At 40.4% G+C, this 26,203-nt stretch overlaps 1 protein-coding gene across 1 annotated transcript; it reads left to right on the top strand.

Annotated features, from left to right (window-relative positions):
• The first annotated feature begins 19,243 nt into the window (after window positions 1-19,243).
• Window positions 19,244-25,636, top strand: LOC147864225 (uncharacterized). Its single transcript, XM_087320138.1, has 3 exons — window positions 19,244-20,528; window positions 21,862-22,092; window positions 25,242-25,636. Exons 1-3 carry the CDS (start codon window positions 19,282-19,284, stop codon window positions 25,375-25,377), a joined length of 1,614 nt encoding a protein of 537 aa, XP_087176264.1. The 5' UTR covers window positions 19,244-19,281; the 3' UTR covers window positions 25,378-25,636.
• The last annotated feature ends 567 nt before the right edge of the window (window positions 25,637-26,203 follow it).

The raw sequence follows: 26,203 nt of genomic DNA, 5'->3' as shown, positions 1-26,203 counted from the left end.
GGTCATAGTTATCTCGCCGATCACCGTACCGAACATCATTTTCCCGTCGCTCGCCATACCGAACATCCTGTGCCGGTCGGTCACGGTCCATTCGCCGCTAGTGTTCGTCTTCTTCATCCCGGCTGCTGCGTGGCTCAATTTGTCGGACGGGCGGTGCTTGCCGAGTCAACAGATTATACTCACACCTATCCGTCGTATGGCTATTGGACTGACAGATTACACATTGCGTCCTCATAGTGCATTCTAGAGCCGAGTGTCCGGAATTCAAGCAGGATGTGCACTGTATTGCTTGCCGAAACCGGAGGTCTTCATCGGACGGTAACGCCCGTTGAAGTGCGCCCAGTGTGAGCCAGGAGCTTGTCTTTTCCATCTCTTTCACCCGGTCAATGACCTGGTCGATGGTACTTGTACAGAAATCGATTACCGTGCAAACCGTGTGTAGGGGTTCCCGGAGCGCGTTTAGGAATATCGTCCGTAATTCCTCCTCCGGGGGTGCACGGGTAAGCTGACTATGCATCCGTTGAAACCGGATGACAAATTGGCTCTCCCCTGCCTCTTGCCGGATAGTATAAAATAAGCCTACCATTACGGTCTGGTCCACCTCCTTTTGAAAAAAATGCATTAATTTAGCTTTTAAATCTGTAAAGTTGTTAATGGTAGATGGGTCCTGCGTCCGGTGCCATCTTGCTGCCGGTCCCTCCAATGTGACGCCAAACTCTGCTATCTTAGAGCGTTCTTCTTCCTCCGGTGTCAGTCGTTGGGACACATGGTTGGCTTCCCATGTCTGTTCAAATGCGTGCACATGAGCTTCCGCGTCCGGATCATCTCTATACTTGGAGTACTGGAACGGCATGTCGTCGTCCAGTATCGGTGCGCGGGCTGGTAGTGTTGGTGCTCGTTCCGGAATTTTCTCCGGTGTCGATGGTCTTTCCCGATTTGATTCCGGTGTCGGTTGTTTCTCTTCCGCTGGTGACGGAGGCCTCTCCTCCTCGACTTCCGGTGTCGGAGGTCGTTCTTCTTCTGCTGGTTCCGGGGGTTCTAGCGTTAGCACTTCCGGTTCCGGTTCCGGTGTCGGTAAGGTATCCGATCCTTCGTCCTCCGGTCCGCCCGGGGTTTTGTTGCTGCTACGGTAGTTCGTGTGCACGCTGTATTCCCCTTCGGAGTCCGATTCATATGCTGAAAAGGCCTCTGCTCCGCCTTCTCCGTTTGCCAACGCGTGGAGAAGGGATTCGGTTTCCTGGAGGCTGCTTAGGCTGCTGCCGTCGTCCGGGTGCGATGTTTGCTGTAACCAGTGGGAGTCCTCCGCTACTCTCCGGATTACGTTGGAAAACGAGCGATCCGCTCTAATTTCCTATGCCGCTTGCTGGAAGGCCTCGCGTCTCCTTTGCCTTTCGGCAAGGCGTTGAGTTCGATCTATAACCAGGTCGTGCGTTGATCTAGACATCCATCCGTGCCGTCGTTCGCTGCAAAAACAAGAATCGTGGTCGCCAAAAACTGTGTTAACTCTTCGGTCCGGACAATGGCCTAACACAGGGTGTCTACGTGACACACTTCACCAAAGGGTGTTACGGCAACCGGATTAAACTTCAACGCTTAATCCGACTTAGTTAAGTTACTTATTAGGATCGTCTTCATAACACGCGTAAGATATAACAATTAAGACAGAACAACAATTGACACAGAGATATAACAACGCTTAAGCTTTCATTAATTAACCGCTAACTATTACATTGTATCTGTGCCTTTAAATAGGTTTCCGGTCTGTATTACAAAACGGTGCCATCCGCACCGCACCTGTTCGGGATCGGTCCGGATCCGGAACGGCATACCGATTCCGGTCCGTCCGTCCACACTCATAGCTTAATTACAACCACATTCCTACTACTTAATTAGCTCTCTGTTTCCCACTCTGGACTCCTTTGCCGGCCGGTAACACAGCTTCCTCTACTTCTTCTTCTGCCGGTTCGGTATCCTCACCGTAACCGGCTGGTTCCTCGAGTGCTAACCGGTCTCTTGCCGGTTGGGTCTGCTCATCGTAGAGTCTATCCTTACCGGTCGACTCAGAGTTCATTATCTTCTTCTCCGACTCCCAGTCGGCGAGCGTCTTGTCCTCCATGAAGATAATATCTCGACTCTAGAATACCTTCTTGTCGACCGGGTCCCACACTTGGTAGCCGAACTCATCGTCACCGTAACCGAGGAATATGCATGGCCGGGTCTTTGGATCTAACTTACCTCTCTGGTCCTTAGCTACATGCACGTAAGCGAGACACCCGAACACCTTCAGATGCCGGTAGGATACTTCCTTACCGGTCCACACTCTCTGTGGTGTGTCTCCGTCCAAGGGTACTGAGGGTGATCTATTTATCACGTATGTCGCCGTCGACAGTGCCTCAGCCCAAAACTTCTTGGGTAGTTTTGCATGTGCTAGCATACTCCGGACCCTTTCCATTATGGTCCGGTTCATCCTCTCGGCCAGTCCGTTTAGTTCCGGCGTCTTCGGCACGGTAAAACTGAGCCGGATTCCCTTCGAGTGGCAATACTCCTCGAACTGCCCCCGGTATTCTCCTCCATTATCTGCTCGAATCGCCTTCAGCTTCTAGCCGGTTTCTCTTTCCACTCTCGCGTGGAGCTCTTTGAAGACGGATAACACCTGATCCTTCGTCTTCAACGGTGTGGCCCACAGCTTCCGGTTGTGGTCATCTATGAACGTCACGAAGTACTGCGCTCCGGCATGTGACTTCGTGTCTACCTGACACACATCCGTATGCACCAACTCCAGTGGTGCATTACGTCTCATCGGAGGCCTTGGTCGGAAGGAGGTCCGGTTTTGTTTACCGGCCAGACAATCAGTGCACTTCTCTAAGTGCACGTTCTTCACTAGAATGAGGTTGTCGTCTGCAAGCCTCTTCATCCCCTTCTCACTCATATGACACAGCCTCTTGTGCCACAGCTCACCGGTAGTGTCGGATGCCACGTTCACTTCTTCCGGGCATAACCGAGCATTCATCAGGTACAACATGTTGACCTTCCGGGCCCGAGCCACAATCAGGCTCCCTTTGCTGAACTTCATGACCCCGTTCCGGATGCTACCCGTGTAGCCTTCATCATCTAGTCGACCGGCTGATATCAGGTTCAGACGAACTTCCGGAACGTGTCGGACATCCTTCAACAGTAACTTGCATCCGGTTGGTGTTGACAGCCACACATCTCCTATGCCGACAATTCGGCATGTACCTTCGTTCCCCATCCGGACACAGCCGTGATCACCGGCTGAGTAGGATGAGAAGCATTTCCGGTCCGGGGTAAGGTGGAACGATGCTCCGGAGTCTACCACCCAGGTCATCTCGTCACCGGCAAGGTTTATCTCACACTCCTCGGTGATGAGCATCAACTCTTCTTCACTTGCCGCGATTGCCGTCGTTCCCTTCCGGTCCGGCCCCCTCCGGTCTTTACCGTTCCGGTCTTTACCATTCCGGTCCGGGGTTTGCTTCGAATCTGTACTGTCTGTTTCCTTGTCTTTACGGAAATGCCGACAGTTCTTTTGGAAGTGTCCCAGCTTGCCGCAATAGAAGCAAGTAGGCCTCCCCCTTGACTTTGACCGTGTCCCCGACTTCTCCCGGTTCTGGGGACTACGGTTTCTCTGTCTTCCGCGTTCCGATTCAGTAAGAAGCGCTTTGGAGTCGGAGCTCGTATCTTTGTCTTTCCGACACACCTCCTCATCTAGCAAGCTCAACTTTACTCTTGCTAGGTGATAGGGTGTATAAGATAATAGATAGTTATACACTATATGAGGGCTTGACCAAACCGATTAGATGGAGTTGAAAATCATAATATATTATATAGCTCTAGGTAATTATGATTAGAGAGTATAACTCAAGAAACTAAGAAAAAAGATAGAGAAAGCGAGCAAGAAATAAGAATGTTCTGATATTCCAACATCAAGAGAATACAAAGGAGACAAACTCCACATTGAACTAAAACCAAAGACCTTCCTCTTCTAAGACACTTCCTCTTCCACAAAGACACTTCTTCCTAACACTCCTCATCCACTCTTTGGCCTTCACTCTTAGCCCCCTCCTCACTAATGTCACTTCTTCTTTTATAACCTTTCTCTTCTTATCCACGTTCATGCTATTTTTAGAAGCTTTTTATCTCCCTATTTTTTGCTATGACACATCGACCTTCTAATCGTCATATCTCCCTCATCCGATATCCAAATTAAGCGATTTAAAAAGCTATAGAAAGCTCTTTTTACAAGCTTTCTAATCCATATTTAAACGTGATATTTGGATAAACAACGAGGGAGTTATGACCATTCTATTTTTACTGTTTTTTATAGTCTGCGTTTTCTCTTTTTACTTTTCTCTTGGTCTCGTACTTTTACTTTTGACTTCTTCCCTAAGGTCTTAGTTCGTGTTCTTATCCTCCAAATGTGAATTATCCATACTTTATATCCATCTAGTGTTCAATGGTTTGAATCCAAAAAACACTTTCACATTTAGCTCCCCCCCCCCCCCCTTGCTTGTTGAGCGAACCATTTATGGTGAGCCGAAGATAAAAAGAATAAAAAAAAACTCCTTCGCCTTATGGTAGGCTATAGACAAAGAAGGAGAGAAGAAAAAGAAACAAACTATGTGAGTAAAACCCCCGCTAGTCGGTAGGAAAAACCTCACACTCCTAGACACACCCACACACACATTGACAATTCCATCATCATCTTTCTCCTTGTCAACACAAAGAAAGAGGTTACCACAATCATTATGTCTTCGTTAACTCTCCAAAGACTAGTAGGGCCATGGGATACATCACTCTTGATAGCAGTAAGCATGTCAACATATAAATGAATCTTTCGAGCGAGCGCACCTTTTGCACAAATACTTTCAAAGCTTCAAGACTTGTCGGAATTGTCATCTTTGTAATTATGTTAATCTTTGAATCATCCACATGAAATCCTTTTTGGCACAACATATTGTCCACACTACCTTGTTTTGTATAAACAACCATTTTATCGACAATCTCATCTCGAGAAGGAAGTGAAAATTCATCTCGTTTGGTCGAATCATTCAAGGGTTTGAAATTGATCTCATTCTTCTTTGGAACCAAAACTATAGGTGGCACACACCTCAAATCTTCCATCTTATAATTGGAACTTTCTTGTAACCATGCGTTGAACTCTTGCATAAATTCTTCCTTTTGTTCAACACTCAATTGCCAAAGCTTTGGGGAAATTGATACACTTTCCTTCAAGTTGATGTGGTATTTGTTGCAAGCTTCTCCTCTTATTCCAAAACACTTGATGAACACATCCTCCACTATGCTTGTGCAATGCACCACTCCACTATCTACTACAACCACCCTTGTTGAAGATGACCTACTAATAGGAATTCCTACTTTGTTTACTACAAATTCAGAAATCAAGCTTACCCTAGCACCACTATCACCCAAGGCATCTTTGATGTGAACCCCTTTGATGGAGACAGGGATGATTGGACGTATGTCCTTTCGATCTTCTACTCGCATGATCCCCACGTAATGCACGGTCTTTTGACTTTGGCAAATACTCACAAGCCTCCCCCACTCATTTTGTAATGTGGATGATAATTGGAGAAGTTGCGGCCATGTTATCCTTGGTCCACTCGATATCAATTCATGCTTCAAATTGAAAGCTTCTACACCTTCACCCATAGGAATGTCCTCCATCTTGATCTTTCTTCTAGAGTGTCTCCTTCTCAATTTTTCCTCTTTCTCATTCTCCTTAGACTTCTTCTTTTGTCTTGAGGCACTAGATTCTCCTTCAACTTCTTTCTCCTTTTGCGAGGACCTTGTCCTTTTCACAGGAGCTACTTCAAAAGAATTATCACTATCATCAATAAAATTAAGAAGATTCACATTATGAGGAATTGTAGGAACCTGAGCCATAGGGAGTGTTACATTTCCTTCGACTTCATTGTTGTTAGGTCGTTGTCCATTCCTTTGCACTTGATAAATGCCTCTTCCCATGCCTCTTTGTTGTCGATGAGGACATCTTGTTGAGATGTGTCCCTCCTCTTGACAAGAATAACAAATTACACCGTGATGCCCTCTAGAGCCACCACCATCGGGAATAGTGTTGTGAATTGCTTGGGATTGTCGCAAGTGGGTCATCACTTCATCAAAGCGCCGATTTACCAATGCCATGGTATCTTGTTCACTCCTCACTTGTTCAACTTCTTGGGATATACTTGTTGGGTTTATTGTTGTGGTGGTATACACATTTGGAAACACTTGTCCCCCATGCACAATTGAAGATGAGGCTTGAAAGTTGGCACGAGGCATCAAATTTGCACCCAAAGCCGTCATTTGGGGATCCCCCAAGGAGCTCATCATCTTCACTTGTCGATCATAAGCTTGACAAACTTGGATAAGAGCTTGAAACGATGTGGGATCCTTCAAGTTTGCTTCCAAACGGAAATACATATCAAGACCCATCTTGAATCGTTCCATTTTAAACCACTCGTCTTCAGTGCCACCACGAAGACGAATCCACGTCGTCCACAATTCTTGGAAATTTCGTTCATACTCTAAAAAACCAAAAGGTGATTCCATCTTTAGTTGAAAAAGCTCCTCCCTTACCTCAGTTGCACTTTTCCATTGAATATATCTTGTACGAAATTGATGCACCAATAATTGATATTCTCCTTGTTCATTTTGCGGAAGAGAGTCATACCAATCTCGAGCACGACCATAGAATGTAGCTACCAACAAGGGCAACTTTTCGTTGTCGGTGATGCGTCCAATAGATATGGCATGATGCTCAAAGCATGCCAAAAAGGCACCAGCATCTTGTGTTCTTTCACCCGAAAATGCAAATTGCATAGCTAAGTTAATGTAATATAGTAACACAATTAAATGATAACTTCTCTTCCTATACGGAAAGGATCGACCCTCCCTGGAGCGCCAAAATGATAGGGTGTATAAGATAATAGATAGTTATACACTATATGAGGGCTTGACCAAACCGATTAGATGGAGTTGAAAATCATAATATATTATATAGCTCTAGGTAATTATGATTAGAGAGTATAACTCAAGAAACTAAGAAAAAAGATAGAGAAAGCGAGCAAGAAATAAGAATGTTCTGATATTCCAACATCAAGAGAATACAAAGGAGACAAACTCCACATTGAACTAAAACCAAAGACCTTCCTCTTCTAAGACACTTCCTCTTCCACAAAGACACTTCTTCCTAACACTCCTCATCCACTCTTTGGCCTTCACTCTTAGCCCCCTCCTCACTAATGTCACTTCTTCTTTTATAACCTTTCTCTTCTTATCCACGTTCATGCTATTTTTAGAAGCTTTTTATCTCCCTATTTTTTGCTATGACACATCGACCTTCTAATCGTCATATCTCCCTCATCCGATATCCAAATTAAGCGATTTAAAAAGCTATAGAAAGCTCTTTTTACAAGCTTTCTAATCCATATTTAAACGTGATATTTGGATAAACAACGAGGGAGTTATGACCATTCTATTTTTACTGTTTTTTATAGTCTGCGTTTTCTCTTTTTACTTTTCTCTTGGTCTCGTACTTTTACTTTTGACTTCTTCCCTAAGGTCTTAGTTCGTGTTCTTATCCTCCAAATGTGAATTATCCATACTTTATATCCATCTAGTGTTCAATGGTTTGAATCCAAAAAACACTTTCACACTAGGGATAACCGTTTTCCTTCCGGCCCGGCGTTGCCCAAAGTGACGACCAACGTCTCCCAGCTATCCGGGAGGGAACCGAGCAGGAGTAGCGCTAGTACTTCATCAACAGGAGGTACTTCCAATGACATTGCCTGGTGTATCAGCCCCTGGAAGGCATTCATATGCTCCGCCATGCTGGAGCCATCTTGGTACCGGAGTCTTACTAGCTTCCGGAATACCAAAACCTGATTAACAGCATTTCTGTTTTGAAACATTATGTCGATCTTCTCCCATAGCTCATGAGCCTTGCTCTCTTCATTGAAGTTGTTGTACAGGCTCATGTTGATGAAGCACCGTATGTACGCCGTTGTCTTCATGTGCATCACCTCCCATATCGCGGCGTCGATTTTGTCCGGTCTCTTGTCCCCGAACTGAACCGGCAGCCAGAGGTCTTTAACAACGAGCATGTCCCTCATCTTCGACTTCCATACTGAATAGTTGGAGCCGGTGAGCTTGAACATGCCGCCAAATGATTCGTCCATTTTCTGTGTCGATTTCGCTCTGATACCACTTGACGGGAACCCAACGCCCCTTATGCACAAAGCTCGGCCGCAACCGAGATTCTTTTCATACACAGAAAACAGGAAACGAAATGCACGTGACACAAAGGAGAGAAAAGGGTACACAAAATGTTTACGTGGAAAACCCCAAACTAGGGGAAAAAACCACGGCAGCCCACAGGCTGCAAACTGTCACTATGTAGGAATATACAACAGTGAGTTCACTGAGGCACTGACCTCGTGCTCACAAATCTTCGCCACAGGTAGCGGTTACAACAGAGGCAACGATCTCGTCTCTCTCTTTCTCTCTCTGTACAGTTACGCACTCTCTCTTCTTCTTGCACCAACAAGGAATAATGACAACTACTATAACTAAAAGTTTTCCCTAAGTCATATTTATACTAATATGACTTTTCGGCTATTTACAAATGTAGTCTCGATAGGCTCTCAGAAACATATTTACGAATATGTCTCCTCATCCGGTTCATACCGGGCTTGCACCATCCGGCTCTCCGTAGCCGAGTACTCCTCATCCGGTTCATACCGGGCCTGTATCATCTGGCTCTCCGTAGCCAGGTACTCCTCATCCGGTTCATACCGGGCCTGCACCATCCGGCTCTCCGTAGCCGGGTACTCCTCATCCGGTTCATACCGGGCCTACACTATCCGGCTCTCCGTAGCCGAGTACTCCTCATACGAGTTCGTTCATAGGCATTGTTCTTCTCCCTTCCCATCCGGAGGGACCTGTTTCCCAACAAAAAGCTGGGTAGTCGGCATGTGTTGGGTTGGGTTGATTTTCATTTCCTCCTTTGACATAACTCCAATAACCTTGGCTGACAAGGTATTGGTGCATCTTGTACTCCCAAGATGCAAAGTTGTTTCTGTCGAGCTAGGAAGAGTGCTTCCCATCTGAGTGTTCATGTCGAGCTTTTTCTTCTTCCTCTTTGATGCGAAATGTGCAGATTGCTACTACAACGATCAACCGGTTCTTTCCAAACACGGGATTGGGCACAACACATGCAAAGGCGATGGGCTTCAATCAAGCAACCACACGCTTGGATACCATGTAATGAATTGAGGGTGATTTTGTGCAGTAGAAGAACTATGTGTGTGTGTGTGTGTGTGTGTGTGTGTGTGTGTGTGTGTGTGTGTGTGTGTGTGGAGAGAGAGAGAGAGAGAGAGAGAGATACAGAAAACTGTATTACAAGGAGAACAAGAATGACCAACAACAAACAAAGAGAAGGAGGAGGTGCTTATGTTGCCACCTTCTCTCTAAGTTCTCTCACTAGTACCGCCTCTTGGGAAAGAGGTAGTGTCTTAACTACTTAAAGAATATGTGGCATAGAACATTAACTTCTATGACACACTAGTTACTATACAAGGAGGTGGCGTCATGTTCACACACTTGAGTATCCTAGAGTGTGTTCCCACACACCGGAAGTTGAGTTTGATTCTCAACAGTTCTTGTGTTGGCTCCTGTTCTTGTTGGGTGTCGAGTTCAGGTGCGGTTTCTACCAGTATGGGACATAATACCACCAACCACCGTGCAAAAATCGGCTTCATGGCTTTCCCATTCTGCACCCCATGAAGTTGTTCTCTAGGCACGACACTAGTGATATATCCCCAGTCGATTTTCTTTCCCTCATATTTAGCTATCATGAACCCAACCCTCTGTTTCGGCATGCAATATGACCATGGGCTGACACAAGTCACTTCCAACAGAAATTTTGCTACATCATGGAAGAATACATCCGGACCTCCTTCTGTTCGGTAGGCTTTGGCCGAATGAGAGTATTCCCCGAAATATGACTCTAGAATCTCAGCTTCCAATGTGTCCATTACATCATAGCTCTCTTTCTTTAGATTCAAGAATCGACGCACCTGTTTGTTCGTGATTGTCAATTTCTTTGATTATTTATGTTGCCCATGGGTGATGTTTAGCATTCACGATTCGAAGGTAACCTTCCAAGTCGTTGTTCTTCAACCAGCGACGTAAGTGTTCGGAAACTTGCATTGGCATGTTGTCTTCCTGCTCGTTTGCTACCTTGTTGTGTTCAGTGCAGGAAGGAGAGAGTCAGAGTGTTCTCTATGTAGGGTTCTTCATCTGCACATCTATGCTTGGCTCTCTGTTCGCCTATGCTTTTATGTGCTTCGCCTGTGTTTTCCTGCGTATTAGGGTTTGTTTGTGCTTTTCTATGACAGGAATAGGAAGTGAAAAAGTTTTTCTATTGAAGAGGTCCATCACTCAAGATATGACATATCTGCTATTAATGCTTCTTTAATAGCCACCACTTGTAATAAGTACTAAATCATAGGCACACCATATATGGTCTGGAAAGGATAGTGCCAAGAAGTAATAATGCCAAGATTTGATTTTCCTATTTGTTTTGTTTTTTTTGTTACTGTCTTTTCTTGATTTTATTTATTTTTATTTTTAATATTTACAATTATGCCCCCTTGTATTGGTTATGGTCCACCAACCATCACTGGGGTAGTCGATCGACTACCGGTTGTTTCGCCTGGTACGAATGGATTAGTTGGTGACAGTCCCCGATAAGCCTTGAGTCTGAACCCATTCACCCATAGGTAAGACTTCACCAGCTAATGTGTTGATCTCATACATGCCTTTGTTGCTATTGACAATCCAATACGGACCAGTGCATCGAAATCAGAGTTTACCTGGCATGGCACCCATTTTCGTCTGAAAGACTAATACCAGTTTACTAATGGCAAATAGTTTCTCCTTGTTTTGTCGGTGTCGATAGATAAACAATTTCGTTTTTCTCTGTTTCTGCTCTAAATGCCACATTGACTATAGTCGACTTTCTTCTAACGTAATAAGTTGTTCCTTCTAAATCCGTTCCGACTATTCCTCATCTAGTCTTTCTGTCACATGTACACGCAGAGTCAGAATTAGGAACTCGATCGGTATCATTGCTTCTAATATGAATGTCATCCTGAAGGGGGTCGATCGAATCATCATCTTGTATGTTGTTCGGTATGCCCATGGGGCACTATGCAGCTTCTAGTCACACTCGGTCCGATTTTCATGTCGATCTTCCTCTAAATTGTCTTAATTGTTTTGTTTGTCAACTTGGTTAACCCATTAGCTTGTGGGTAGTATGGTGTACTCCTTTTATGCACTACTGCATAATAGTTTGATAATTCATGAATAAATTTATTAACAAAATGAGTGCCTTGATCACTTACTAATTCAATTGGGCTACCGAATCTACAAGATATGCATTCATAGAGGAATTTTGCAGTTGAAGTTGTATTATCCCGAAGAGCTTTGGCTTCGACCCATTTTGTATAGTAGTCGGTAGTGACTATGATGTATCGATTGCTTGTCTTCGCCACGGCTGGTTTGAATGGTCCGACAAAGTTGAGACCCCATTTTTTAAAAGGTTCCAACAACAGTGTTGGTTGATGCGGCATTCGATCTCGTTCACTTGGTTGACCAATTTGTTGACACAAATCACATTGCCGACAATAGTTAACTACATCTTTCAAAGTTGGCCACCATAATCCATTGTTCCAGACCTTTCGAACAGTCGCGTCGCCTGCATAATGTCCTCCAAACACACCGCAATGAGCCTACGCAAAACTGCTTCCTTCTCAAATTGCTGAACCGCACATATGTTATTGGCTCCTTTTATGATACAGCGTTTCCTTAAACAGAAATTCCGACTCCGAATCGCTAATCATTTGCGCTCGTCCGGTGCCATGCCCTCCGAAGTCAATCCTTTACTGAGAAATACTACCATCTCTGTAATCCATAGGTCGGCTACTTCCTCACCGACTTTTGTCGAACTCTCAGCTTCAATTCGAAACAGTTATGCATCTGGAAAATCATCCTGAACCCCTGTACTTGGCTCTCCCGACTCCATTCGACTTAAGTAGTCGGCTACCGCGTGTTGCACTCCTGGATGATGAATAATGTCGAATTCAAATTCTTGTAATATAGAAGTGTCCATCTTGCTAGCTTGTCGGTTAAGGATTGTTTTGACACTAGTATAGTAGAGTAGAATGATCGACATGGAAAGTAAATTTCCGACCCAGTAGGTAATGTCGAAACTTGTTCACACTGTATATCATGCCGAGAGCCTCTTTTTCAATTGTTGAATAGTTTCGCTAGGCAGTCGACAATTTCCAACTCGCATAATACACTGGTATATACCAGTTAGGCTCCGATAATTGCATTAAGGCACTTCCGATAGCTACATCTGAGGCATCCACAAAAACATGAAAGTACTTCGCCCAATCGTGTGGTTGCATGACTGGTACCTCAGTCAGCATTTTCTTCAAACAGTCATAAGTGTCTTGTTCAGTTGTCGACCACTGGAATGGTGTTTTATGAATTGCCGCATGAAGAGGTCTCACGACATTGGCCAAATACCGAATCATCCGACTATGTCATCGAATTTGGCCCAAGAATCGGCTCAAGGCCTTAGCATTTTCGGTGGTGGTGCTTCCATTATTGCTTTGACTTTATCAGGGTCGATGGAAATTCCATCCCGACTAACAATGTGTCCTAGCAGCATTCCACTTGTCACCCCGGATGCGCATTTTGCTAGATTTAAGCTTAAACTTCCTTCTTGACAGCTCTCCAAATAGAGTCGAAGATGTTTGAAATGATCAGTTCTACAATTGTATATTGCAAAGTCATTCAGAAATACCTAAATAAATGCCAGTATATACTCAATAAAAATTTCCATGATCACTCTCTGAAATGTAATCGGCGTTGTTTTAAGCCCGAACATCATGACAACCGCTACAAATACACTCCATTCGGTGACAAAATCAGTTTTCTCCTTGTCATCGAAATGCATCCGAATCTGATTATATCCACTGAAGCCATCTAGGAAAATATATATTTCATGGCCAGCCACTGCATCCAGCACTCCATCTGTGAAAGGTAACGAAAATGCATCTATCATTGTGGCAACATTCAGCTTTTGATAGTCGACACACACTCTTATCTTGCCATTCTTTTTAGGCACCACAACTATCAGACTTAACCAAGTAGACTTCTTGACTAGTCAAATAAAGCCGACTCACAGCAGTTTGTCAATTTCCTCTTTTACCTTTATTGCATAATTCGGGTTTAAGTGATACCGTCGATGTACTGGTTGCGCATATTTGTGAAGATTAATCTGATGATGGCAAGATGCCGGATCTAGGCCCTTCATATCTTCGAACGACCGCGCAAACACATCTCTGTATTGTCGCAGTAGTTTGACCAGTCTTGATTTGTCAGTCGATTGCATCTCTTTTGCTATGAGCACTATTTTCAGCTCTTTCTCATTGTCGGCGAGATTTAATTCTTCCAATGTCGAAGCCTGTACGCGATGTAATATTTGCACTGGCATTGAATCCCTTGAAAGGGACCAATGAGGTTACAAGTATTTATACTGTGAGTCAAAGTACATGCATTAGAATATTCTGGAGAATATTCGAAAGAACATTCTAGAACCCTCTAGTTCTAAAACTTTCTAAAAACTCCTAGAACTTGAAATAGATAATCTACTAATAATCTACTAAGATACACATAACATGACCATGTATTTCGATGTATTGGTTAGAACATAACGCTTGACTACAATATAAGAGGTCAAGAGTTTAAATCTTGACATGACTGTTGTCCTGTTTGTGACATTATCCTCCCCTTTACGGCCGCCTTTTCGAAAGAGTCATGGTGCAAGGGTGAGCTGAAGTACAAAACCAAAGTGGATTGATGTCTAAACGAGTCCTCACCAAAAATAGGAACACGAACGAATGTGAGCAACCATGTGAGGTCCCCACTGGAGGTTGGAACATCAACGGGCATGAGTGACCATGTGCGGTTTTCACCGGGAACTAGAACACCAACAAGGATGTAAATCCTATATTAAATATACTTGGTAGTGGAGGATCTAGAATGTATCCCCACTTACGTACAAGTACAAGAACCTATTTAAGGGTTAAAAAGGTCAACACACTAACTAGATTCTATCTAGGTAACTACTAAGTTACGTGGTTAACTAAATGGCTAAACTAAGTTGAGCTTGATATCTCAACAATGATCTCTCATTTCCTCTCAACCTCTTATATCCTAAGACCTTCTTGCAATTTTTGCATGAAATGGCTTTAATGTAATTTGCATCATGCAAATTTGCACAATATGTCCTTCTTGAGTTCAAAACTTCTTGGCTTCATGCCTTCGTGTGAGTTCACTCTTCATGTTCCTCTAGCTTTCATGGGTTCCCACCTTTATGTGATCATGCTTTATGTCAAAATTAAAAAAGGGAGGAGTCCTGAACTAAAAAAACTAAAGGGGAAGTTATTTGGGAGAAGGTATTTTCAAGTGGTTTTTTTCTTGGTAGTTTTTCGTAAAACAAATATATTGATGAGCGAAAGATTATGAATCCTTAGAGATTAACCAATGATGGGCAACTAAGCCATTTCTTGAATTAGAATAATTATCAAGGGGTCTTTGAAGTGCACAAAATTCCCTTTTGAGATAATTGCCAAGATCCTATAAAGCACATAAACTTCATTGTTTCATATCTTGTTTCTTGAGAATTTAAGGCTCTTATCAGAAATCAAGGGAGACAAATCTAATGAAGATTTCTCACTTTGTGATTGCAATTATTGTACTCTATGTTTGTTTGATAAATTGCTTTGGTTTGTTCTTGATTCTATGTTACAACATTTAAACCATTGTAATTTGTAAGCATTTGTCACTTTCGATAACAAGCACTTTTGCTTGGCCCCTACTCTTTCTTAAATACTATTGGTTTTCTTAAATATTGTTGTTAAGCATGACAAGCATTGCTTCCATTCCATGATGGCTAACAATTCTCAAATAATCATCATCCTTCAGATCTACCGACATTGCTCCAGGTTTTTCATCACAATGGTTTCATCTCAACATGCATATATCGCTTATTATTTATGCCACAATGGAGCCATCAACCACCTTGTAATTACTCTTCACCCTATAGAAGTTAACACTCATTTGATGCCTTCATCATGCTTTAAATGATTGCGATCGCCAAATTAATCCACCCCTCGAAAAATTGTGTTTCACCTTTTCCAAGAAACTCTTGATGGTTGGAGGAATCAAGAACATGAGGTTCTTCTTTATCTACATTCCCCACTAAATCCACCATTGAACTTCCCCGTCAAAATTACGATCGTGGCCTCCCCAACCATGATTCCAATGTAGTGTCAATTAAACCACCTACTATAGTAAATGCACCACACACTCTATTGAACACACTTACAGAGGTGGTTGGTTCTTGTCTACACCAATAAGAGTTCCTAGTATGAGCAATGATCATGAAAATGGCTTTAGCTTTGACTGTAATAGTGATTTCCAAAACACATTAGAGTAGAGGGGATTCCACTTTATATGCTCATTAATCTAAGAGCCTAGAGGCCTTAGGGTGCTTGCTTGCTTAATTAAATAAATAACGAAAACGTGTTTAATTATTTAGAGGCCACTTCAATTGCATGCTAGATTGAGAGAAGAAACCATTTAATAACATATCTCAATGTTTTACTCTTTAATTGCTTGCAAGCTCATTTAATTGGGCGCCTCACCTTACATTTGTCTTGTATGGGGACATATAGGTTTAAGGAAACTATCCAATTAATTTGTCTATTGTTTGATGGATGGTGATTTCTAGAGTATCTATGGTACCATGGGAATAATTGATATCACTCCATATATTGGGATGGGGGAAGTATATCCAAAACAAAAGACCATAAATAACTTAAAAGGTGAGGGTATTGTACCTTTGATGATTAAAGACGAGGTTCCCTTTGTATAAAAGGATTCTCACTGGATATTTTATGTTCGAAAATGCACCTCAAGTCACGTACAATAGAATATTACGGAAATACTAAAATAATATTTTGATTACTAGAGCATCTAAATGAAGCCGTTTTTTATTAGGATTCATTCCTTAATTAAAGTTGTTTTGATTTTTCATAGTTACAACTTACTACTTTACAATGGGCAACATAAGTCACAATTTAACTTCTAGCTTGACTAATTAAGAGAATGCCCTAATTTCTTGATGGAGAAAGAAATAATCATGCAGCCATGTCATTAACAACACTCTTTTCCTAATACTACTTAAGGTAGAGTTGTGCATTTTTTAAATGATCAAGAAGTGTCAAGGCTTCAAGGTAGAATAGCTCAATCATTTTGAAAATAAAGAAACGTAGTCTTATGTAACTTGTAAGCATACCTCAATAGCACGGAAAAAGGGGAACTTGAAATCCATACTTTTCACTAAAACGAACTACATCACTTATGGCACTATCCTTTTGGTATAGGTAGAAAACCTTCAAGAATCACAAATTCGTGGATCTATGTCTCATAGTTTCATTGTAGAAATTCCAGCATTTGCAATGTATCAACGCAAAATTGCCATATAGTGTTAGTACTTAATGTCTTACTTGCTAGTGAAGATGTTATAGACATTCGCAAGGTGAGAACATGGCTATCTAATTCTATCATTAGGCTATAATCACATCATACCATATATTTATGTTTTTGTTCCTAAAATAATTTAGCTTGAGTTTGCATACTACTAGTTGGTTGCCTTAACTATGGTTAAAACATCATGCTATTCAGTTATCATATAAAGTCGTGTCGTAGTATGTAACTAATTCCCAATCTCTACATATCATAAAATATTATACTATTTTCATTGTAGGCATGAAGCTACTGTACTTCCATTAAGTAAACGAAGTACTATCGTTTGCTTATAACCTAAAGTACTCTTGTACTACACAACGAAATGAGTGTCTCCATCAATTTCCAAATATGTAGGAAAGTCTAAGTTTTTTGTCAAAAAGAGGCATTTCTTTGTCAATCTCTCTTACATTCGTGAAGCCTCCAAAGTTGGAGCTTTATTTCGCAACTTGTTAAGCTTTGCATAGGCATATTGTTGGACTCTCAAGTTTGAATGGATTTTTTCTTTTACTTGGATCTGATGAGTTTTATTGTTGTTATTATTATTACGATGATGATGATTACCAACTTTCCAATACACATAATTAGGATAATTCATATTAATATTGCCTTATAATAGCAATAGTAACGAGAGCAAATTTGAAGGCTCATAACGAAAGGTCAACTTGGGTGTAACCTTCGAAAAAAAAGATACATGTAGATCGAAGAAAAGACTACCCATGAAAAGGTATAAAATGAAGGGCCCTTCAATATGAAAAAGTGTGTATTCATTCAAGAGTTCATTAATGCCATCGTTGGCGAGATCTAAGAATTGATGGATAAGCTAGATGGAACCAAGAACATGATTTGTTAAGTAGTGCGTCAATACAATTCAACTTTGTGAACTTCTATATAACACAATGTGAATTGACGGGTCAACTATGGCCTAAAAACAATGTATGAGACAAGAAACTTTGCATATGAACATGAATAATGTCATCCTCAATTATGGGCAATGGCAATAAGCTTTGAATTCATGTTAAATTAAAGATAACATAAGGTGAACTAATGTCCCAATTGTCACCCCTAATCCAACACAGTAATGGTCTAACACATTCTCAACCCTGTTGCTTCATTGTACCCCCAAACCAACACCAATGAGGACGATCACGACCATGGTAGCATACCTCACCATGTCTGGGTGACGTCATGTTGTTATGATACGTTCATTCCTGAAAAGTTATGCCCAAACTCAAAGGGCATCGGATATGGTTGACATGAGAACGTTGCTACCACCTCAAATTTATTCATTAATGTTAGCCTGGAAAACTAATGTCATCAATTGAGATGCTTTATTGTACCCCCTACACAAAACTAATGAGGATGGTAAACATCTCATTGTACCAATCGTGATCAAGATAACATAGCTCACCCCACGAAACAATCACTATTGCTGAATAAAATCACACACCCTTTATTGTGTGATGTGAGACACATTCATCATAGCCCACAATTTGATTGGGGTTTGCTTATTGTCATCAAGCAATATGGCTGGGGAACTCAAACCCATCTATACTTGCATCTTATGAACAATCATGAAGGTCGTGTATGTGTGTGCACTTGTGATTTTATTGCCAATCATACATACTATGTATGACATTGAGTGAATGGAAGCAACGTAGAAAGGTAGCTAACATCAAACCCCGGCCAATAACTATGCTCTCTCTCTCTCTCTCTCTCTCTCTTACACAAACACACACACGCACGCACACATCGAGAGTCGCTACTCAGTTTCACATGTACTACGTGAAATGTAATATTTTTGGTCTCATAGGTCATATTTGACCTCCTAAGATGATTAATAGAATCTATCTATCTATCTATCTATCTATCTATCTATTTCTCACTCTCTTTGAAGCAGAAAACCAACGAACAACGAAACACCCTCGGAGAGGCATGTCATCGTGTGCAGAAGCAATTAAGAAGCAATTGGTAATCAAATGGAATGGGAAAACAACAAAAACTAGAAGAGAGACATTATGTCTTCTTTTTTTTTTTGAAGAAGAAGAAGAAGAAGAGAAAGGGGGAGGATTAAATAAATAAATAAATAAATAAATAAATAAATCATACATATGTATAAGTACTCGTTGCTTTTTATTATTTATTTATTTAGTTTTTAATTTTTTTGTCTACTTGTACTATTTCTCTCTGTCTCTGTCTGCAGAGAGCTTCTTCTTCTTCTTCTTCTTCTTCTACTACGACTGACCCAAAATCTCAATCTTGTACTACTACTACTACTACTACTACTACTACTACTACCCTACACCATCTTCTCCCTCCTTTTCTCTCCAATTTTAGGGTTAGGGTTTGACAGTCAACCTCTCATACCTTGGAAGCACCCACCATAGACAGAGACAGAGACAGACATCCCTCTCTCTCTCTCTCTCTTGTGTTCGCTTCCCCTTCCTTGTCTTTATCGTTTGACACTCAATTCTTAGCTTCAAACCCACTCCACCCCACCCCATCTCATCTTTTTTCTTGTTACCCCCCCCCCCCCCCCCCCCCCTGTTATCTATACCCTTTGCAGAGCATTGAGGCATGAGGAGTGGCAACCTAAATAGCTTCAGAAAACGCTCTGTTGGCCTAGATTTGAACCAGGCCTTCACCGAAGAAGATGACGAGGAAGAAGAAAAAGAAGAGGAAAAAGTTAAAAGGGACGAAAGCGGAAAAGAAGAAGACAAAGAGAAAGAACAAAACATGATTCGTAAGGAGTTGAATGATCGGGAAGAAGAAATGGGTGTTTTCTCCAAGAAAGAGCAGGGAGGAGAAACAGGGGAGCCGCATCAAGTGGGAAGAGAAAGGGGATTCTTGCCACAGCCATGCTTAGTGAGGGATTTGAAACTGTGTGGAAACCAAGGAGAATGTAATGTTCTGTTTGAAAATGAATGTATGTTAAAGGATGGGTTGGAGCTAAGTTTGGAAGGAAAGAAGCAAAGTTATGACGGAATTGAATCTCCAAGCTCCCGTGGACCGCCTGAATACTCCAACAAGTTCTTGCAGAAAGGCCGTTTCACCAATGATTTGGGGCTATGTGAAAAAAAAGGAGACTTTCTGCCAAAGGGACCTCTCATGGATGGTTTGAAGCTACGTGAAAATCAAGGAGAAAGTAGTGTAATACCAGAAAAGGAATACAATTTCAGGGATGGATTGAACCTAAATTTGGACGAAAGAAACTACGATGGAACACTCGAAGGGGTTGCTGTGGAAGCAAAAGGAAGTTCTCTATCTCCAGTGCCTCCATCTGATAGACAGAGATACCTATCTACAGTCACTCATGATGATTTTCAAGTAAGAGGACATAGAACTCCGCCTCATCAAAGGTCTCCTGAGCAGATGGCGAGCTATCATTATACATTGAATCAAAGACATTCTCCAATAAGAGATTCTTTTTCGGGAAGACATACCGAGCATAACCTTTTAAGGTCTCCTAGGGAGCCTTCCTCTGGAATGCATATTGAACAAGATATTTCAAGGTCTCCTAGGGACGCCTTCTCTAGGGGACAAATTGAACACAGGGATTCATTTTCTAGAAAACATATCGAACTAGAGCTTCCCCCGAGGTCTCCTAAGGGATCTTTTTCTAGAAGATTTATTGAGCGAGATCTTTTGAAGTCTCCCAGGGCAAGACTCATCGAGCGAGATCATTCAAGGTCTCCTAGGGACATTCCTCACACTCGGCGGTATCGAGAACTTTCACCTCCTTCAGTGTCTCCGCAGACAAGAACAAGATACATGAGGGGGTCATATTCAAGAACTCCTCCTCGCAGATACCGCCATTCACCCAGGTAACTTTATTTCTTTTAAATGGCACAGTGCCAGATTTCATGAGAAACCTTTTCTTCAACCACTCAAAATGTCTCAAGAGTCAAGATTTTCCCTCATAGTGTGTGGGCATTAATACTGTCTAATCAAAATTCTTAACAACAAGAATGTTTTTCCCTGCCCCGAATTTCATGAAACGGAAGAGAATATTTGACTACAAATAGTGCACATTCAGAATCTTGGGTATATACAGAAATGTTTGCATAAATTTATATCTTTGATTACAATGTCTTTCTTAAGTGAGAAACTAAGTCGTCTTGGCCAACCCACTCTTTAAGAAGTAACTAAAGTAGAACACAAAATGAATGATAGTTTTAAAATTCAAAAACTAATAGAATTATGGAGCACATTGCTGAAACAACCAGAGGAGGTTTTTGCCATCAAAATAACTATCTATCTTTATGAAGTATGGTTTCAACCAGCAGGAATACTTGTTGTGTGGTGTACATATACCTTATAGATACAGACACAACCTCTGACATCGTGATGGTATCTTGCAACAATGCCTGAGATAGGGCCAACACAACATTGCGTGAAGAATGCAAGAATCCCCTACAGCAATATTTTCCTGTTTATTTAATTCGAATATTATATCTTTCTTAGTGAGAATTTATAGGTTGAGCTTTGTTGGTACAAAAAACCTTATATTGGAATGGTAGTCTTGGCAAAAACATATTTTACAGCATAGTGGGTAGGCTAGGTCTCTCAGTAAAAGGGAAACTTCATTTACTTCACATTACTTTATATCAATGCTGATGATGTGAATCTTAATGCACTCTTGTCGTGGGTTGGTAGTTCATTGTAAGTTCCATCAAGTTAATGCTATTCCTGAAATGATTAACGAAATCAAAGCTCCCTAAGATGGACTTCTCTTGTAGTGTAGATTTATACTCATGTACAATACATGTTTCTAGTTTTTAATTTTTTATGCATTCCTCTCTTCGGTACCCACTCATTTGAATCCATATAGTGCACACAAAGTTAATACATTATCCAAAACTATTGTAGTTTTGAGTGTATATTTAAGGTCTGATTCATAGTACATACACTTAATTCATATGTTCATAGATAAACTGGATTATGGCAAAAGTTTAATTGGAAGGAGGTCATTTTCAAAAGATAATGAAAAAATCAGTGCTAAGGTTAGAGCGATAATTTTATTCTTATTTAAAGTTCTTTAAAAATACATTTTATGGTATTCTTTTATGTTTGGTTCTGTTATACCAACACTTCCATGCGAAAGTGAATTCTTCAACATAAACTTGATCTTGGGCGCTTTCTCCTGCTGTGTTTCAGGCCAAGATATTCTCCTCAAGGAAGATATTCCCCAAGGAGGCAAAGTCCTCAAAATCATCGATCAAGGAAACGACCATGGTCTCCACCTCCTAATCGGAATACTGGAATTGGGAAACCGGGAAGAAACCTTTTTATTGCAGGATTCAGCTTTAATACGACAGAGAGGGATCTTGAAAGAAAATTTTCACATTATGGCCATGTCCGAGATGTCCGGATTGTTCGAGATAAACGGTATGTTTGGTCTTTTTATAAAATAAGTGTTTGTAGTTTCACCAGAGTATGTAGGGTTTACTATCCATTGGTTTTATCAGTGGAAAGTAAATAATACAAACTCAAACTTCAAATCGGGAAGACTAATCATTACTCTTCAAATAGTTCAACCTTTAAAGTTTTATCTTGCTGCATTCAACATAAGAAGAAAAAATCGAGTTATTAAGATTTAACTACATCAATGTAGCAATAGAACTGTGCATATTCAGTGCAACAAACTTGTCACATTCAAAAAATAACAGCTTGCAAATAATCAATTTATATTTGAATGTAATTCTCAATGCAACTCAATAAACATAATTCATGGCATGGGATATAATATATACATTCCAAGGAAAAACATACCATGGAAAATATCTCAGTTTCTACCATGTGAGTGTTTCGAATAATGGAGAACCAGGAACGAAGAGTGTGATTAATGATTGCATGTTGACTTATTGAGATTTTGTATTACTCTTTTTTGTTCACGAATCACAACTATTTCTGAAGAACAGCAACACCTATAGAATATTCAGAAGAAAATCAAAGACAACTTTGATAATGTACTAAGGTTTTGTGTCTGATACGAGAGCAGGGATTTTGAATTAAACTTAATGAGCATGACGAGTGGGAGAATTTGTCACAGTATTCAAAGTGTAGGGGCTGAAATTTGACAGCCAGATTGCAGTTTAACCTTTGCTGCCATCTAAAAACAAAATAAAACGTGCAATTGGCCTTTTTGAAGTTAACGCACAAAAGGGCTAGTATAAAATTTTAAAACGACCTGTCACATTTTGTATCTTCCAGATCAGTGTGTTAATTATTGCTTCCCAATGACTCATAAGAAGTATTTCAAGCATTTCATAGCACTTACATTACCGCCAACCATTTGCTTCAACGGCCTGGTAGGTTACACACAGTAATGACCTTAAGTTTATGATGTTTGTGCACTTTTGGATACATGAGACACTATTTGCTATCCATTTTAGAAGCTGTTTGCCAGGGATTCCCTATGTGGGTAGTCAATCAATAATTCTTCATACACAGTTTTTGTCTTCTTTGTCAATGCAGTGATTATACTACATGGTAGCATTTTAAGAGCTTTATATGCTATTTGATATCGATTCATTATGCACATAATTGATTCATTCAAGGATTCACAGCACTGTTTTGCACTGACAAAAAGCTCAAGAGAATGAGTGATTAATGACAAATACATGCTTATAGTTTGGACCCATAATCACAAAGAAGTGGGATCAAGGTTTGGGGACAAAAACAAGGAATTCAGGGAAAGGGGTTGGACAAAGGTCTGAGGCTGTAGGTTCTCTGTATGTCCTCCACATTGTGAAAGCAAGGTATCTTAGCAAAATGTTTTCTCGGAGTATCATCATGTCTGCTGCTGTGCTGTGAAGAGGCATCGCATCGCATGATATGTTACATCTTGGCATTTTCATTTTCTGAAAACTAAGCATTGGGTTCTGTTCCAGATGCTTCAAAAGAAATGGCAAACATGATATCTTGTGTCATGGACTTTCATTTTCTGAAAACCTAACCATTGACAATAAATGGTCAATTCAGACAATCCCAGAATGATTAAGCTGGTTGCCACCTTCAACCAATCATTTGATGGAATGATTAAAATGCACATGGGAATGCCGTCTTCACAAAAGGCAGAATGGCATTCCTCTTGAGTATGAATGGATTGTCAGGGCCGACTGACATTCCTCCGTGTGTATGCCTGGATTGTCATTGCAGACTTCAACTATTATCTTGCTAAAGAAAGCTTTTTTCTCATCTGGAGATAATTGGGACAAACATTTTCAATATGAAATATGTAGGACAAAGAGTTAGTTTATTGGTTTCTCTTAATGAGCCTATGCCTATTACTACTTTGTAACTAATTCAAAATGACATTGTACATGCCTTTGTGTCCAACCTATGCATGATGGCCTTTTACTTCATGAATTGCGTCGTGTTGACCTTTGGGTACATTTTCACTTATTGCATTTCTTTATTTCTTTCTACGGGTTTCTTTTATTCTTATATAATAGGGGTCAAATAGATTTGCATGATCTTATTGCATATTCAATAATACTTCCTTCTCTGATATTTGATTCCCATTGAGGTTTTCCAACATTGGTTTCTTTGACTTGTTCTTTTAAGTTAATGTATGAGGCTCTACCATTTATAGATGACAGTATCATGCCATCCTAAAGGGAAATGAGGCATGATGATCAGCTTTGAAAGTGTAGATTAGCATATGGATTTTCTACTCTCTCCTCCCCCCTCTAACCCACAATGCAGACATGCAAACCCCTACAAGATCCATTATTGTGGACATAAAGTATTCAAACAGTCACACAAATGCCTACATATTCCTTTATATATATATATATATATATTTATTTATTTATTTATTTACAGTAAGTTTCCTTATTTCAACTATAAATTGTTTTATAGTTGGAATCCCAAATGCTTTTTGAGAGTCCAGCCTTATTAGTAGAGTCCAAAATTCAGATCAAAATTTGAAACAAAGACTAATAGGCGATCAAATTGAGCAAAAAGAAAAATAAAAGAATTAAATTAAGCTAGTCACTCTGGCTGTGAGGAGAAGCAGAGGTTCGTTGTTGAGTTGAACTCAAGCTTGATTGTGCAGCTTTGATGTCTACTTGCAGCTGTACACTCGAGCAAAAACATAGCAAGGCTCAAAATCATTTAAAAATCAATTTTCTTTGTTTGCTAAACCATTTGTGGAAAAGATATTTCAGGATTCATGTACTGATACCTTTTTTTGTCATATGATAGTTTCTGAAAATTTGCCATTTAATAAGAATACTGAACGGCTAGTCCTATTGCTTGCTTCTCGTTTTTGATACATCCAAAAATCAGAGGTTTCTTTTAAATATCCTTTTTTTTATGAAGCATTTATGAAAGAACTGATTCTGAATTCCTTTGCTGATGCTCTGTTTTTGTTTCTCATATATTGGTTAAGTGATGGAAAACTAATAACGTGGAAGTTGTAATGACCTACCAAGCTTTTTCATGTAAAGAAAAAGTAGCAGGGTAAGTGATAGAAAAAGAAATAAGAGAGATTCTGTTTTCTTTTTTGCATTCTGTAAAAACATTTGCAGGTCTGGCGATTCCCGTGGATTTGGATTCTTATCACTTGGTCATGATGAAGACGCTGATGCTGCTATTAGGAGCCTTGACAAAACAGAGTGGAATGGGCGGATCATTCTTGTCGAGAAAGCCAAAAGTTTGGACTAAAGATTAAAATTTCCGACGAATTCTTCTTTGTATAAAAAATTTAACATCGGAATTTTTTCCTTCAATATCATTGACGACTTCAAAAAATATCCAGGTCAATTGATACTTGAAGTTTTTATTTGTTATCGAGCCATTTACAGAACCATTTTGGAGTTTTCTCCTTGGATATACTAACATAGTGAAATATACAACACAAAGTGTAAGGAACCCTACAAGGCTGTGAGAGGCCAATATAATAACTAACTTCGCATTGTTATGAGCACAGGCTATTCCTGCTTCCTACACAAAAATTGATGTTCATATTGTTTTTGTAATGTGGTGGCAAGTGAAATGTACAATGAGACTGATTTGTTTGCAAATGTATCTGAAAACAAAATATTTATCAATGTGGTGATGATGCCATGAATAAATTGAAAAGTCAAATTATTTTAAGATTTATATTTCAAACCAAATAAGTTCGAATGATAGTATAACATCATCGATTTGCCCTTTCTTGGTTTAATTCAAATTCTTGGCATGCAAGGGATAAATAATAGTCTGATAAGAACGATTTTGTAACTTGACCCATCGGGATGAAGATATAGATGTGCAATGATGTTATAGTTTGTTATCTTCATATGAAGAATCTAAAGCTAAAAATAAAACCAAACTAAAATAGATAATTAGAAAGTTTAAGGTTTAACGGGATCATTTATTACTCTTAAACTATTCCCTACTGTAATGTAATTTGAGGAAGGACAAATAGGCAATGTTTGGCTGAAACGTCAATGAGGGAATACATCTATTATTAAATCTATGTAAGAATTGTAGATTTGCATAGCTATGG

The sequence above is a fragment of the Azolla caroliniana genome, unplaced genomic scaffold, assembly GCF_043228905.1.
Source record: "Azolla caroliniana isolate FFs.n. ecotype wild unplaced genomic scaffold, voAzoCaro1.0.p SCAF_5, whole genome shotgun sequence".
NCBI classification, from domain to species: Eukaryota; Viridiplantae; Streptophyta; class Polypodiopsida; order Salviniales; family Salviniaceae; genus Azolla; species Azolla caroliniana.
The sequence above is the reverse complement of the archived record's forward strand: the minus strand, read 5'-3'. Positions and strand labels throughout refer to the sequence as shown.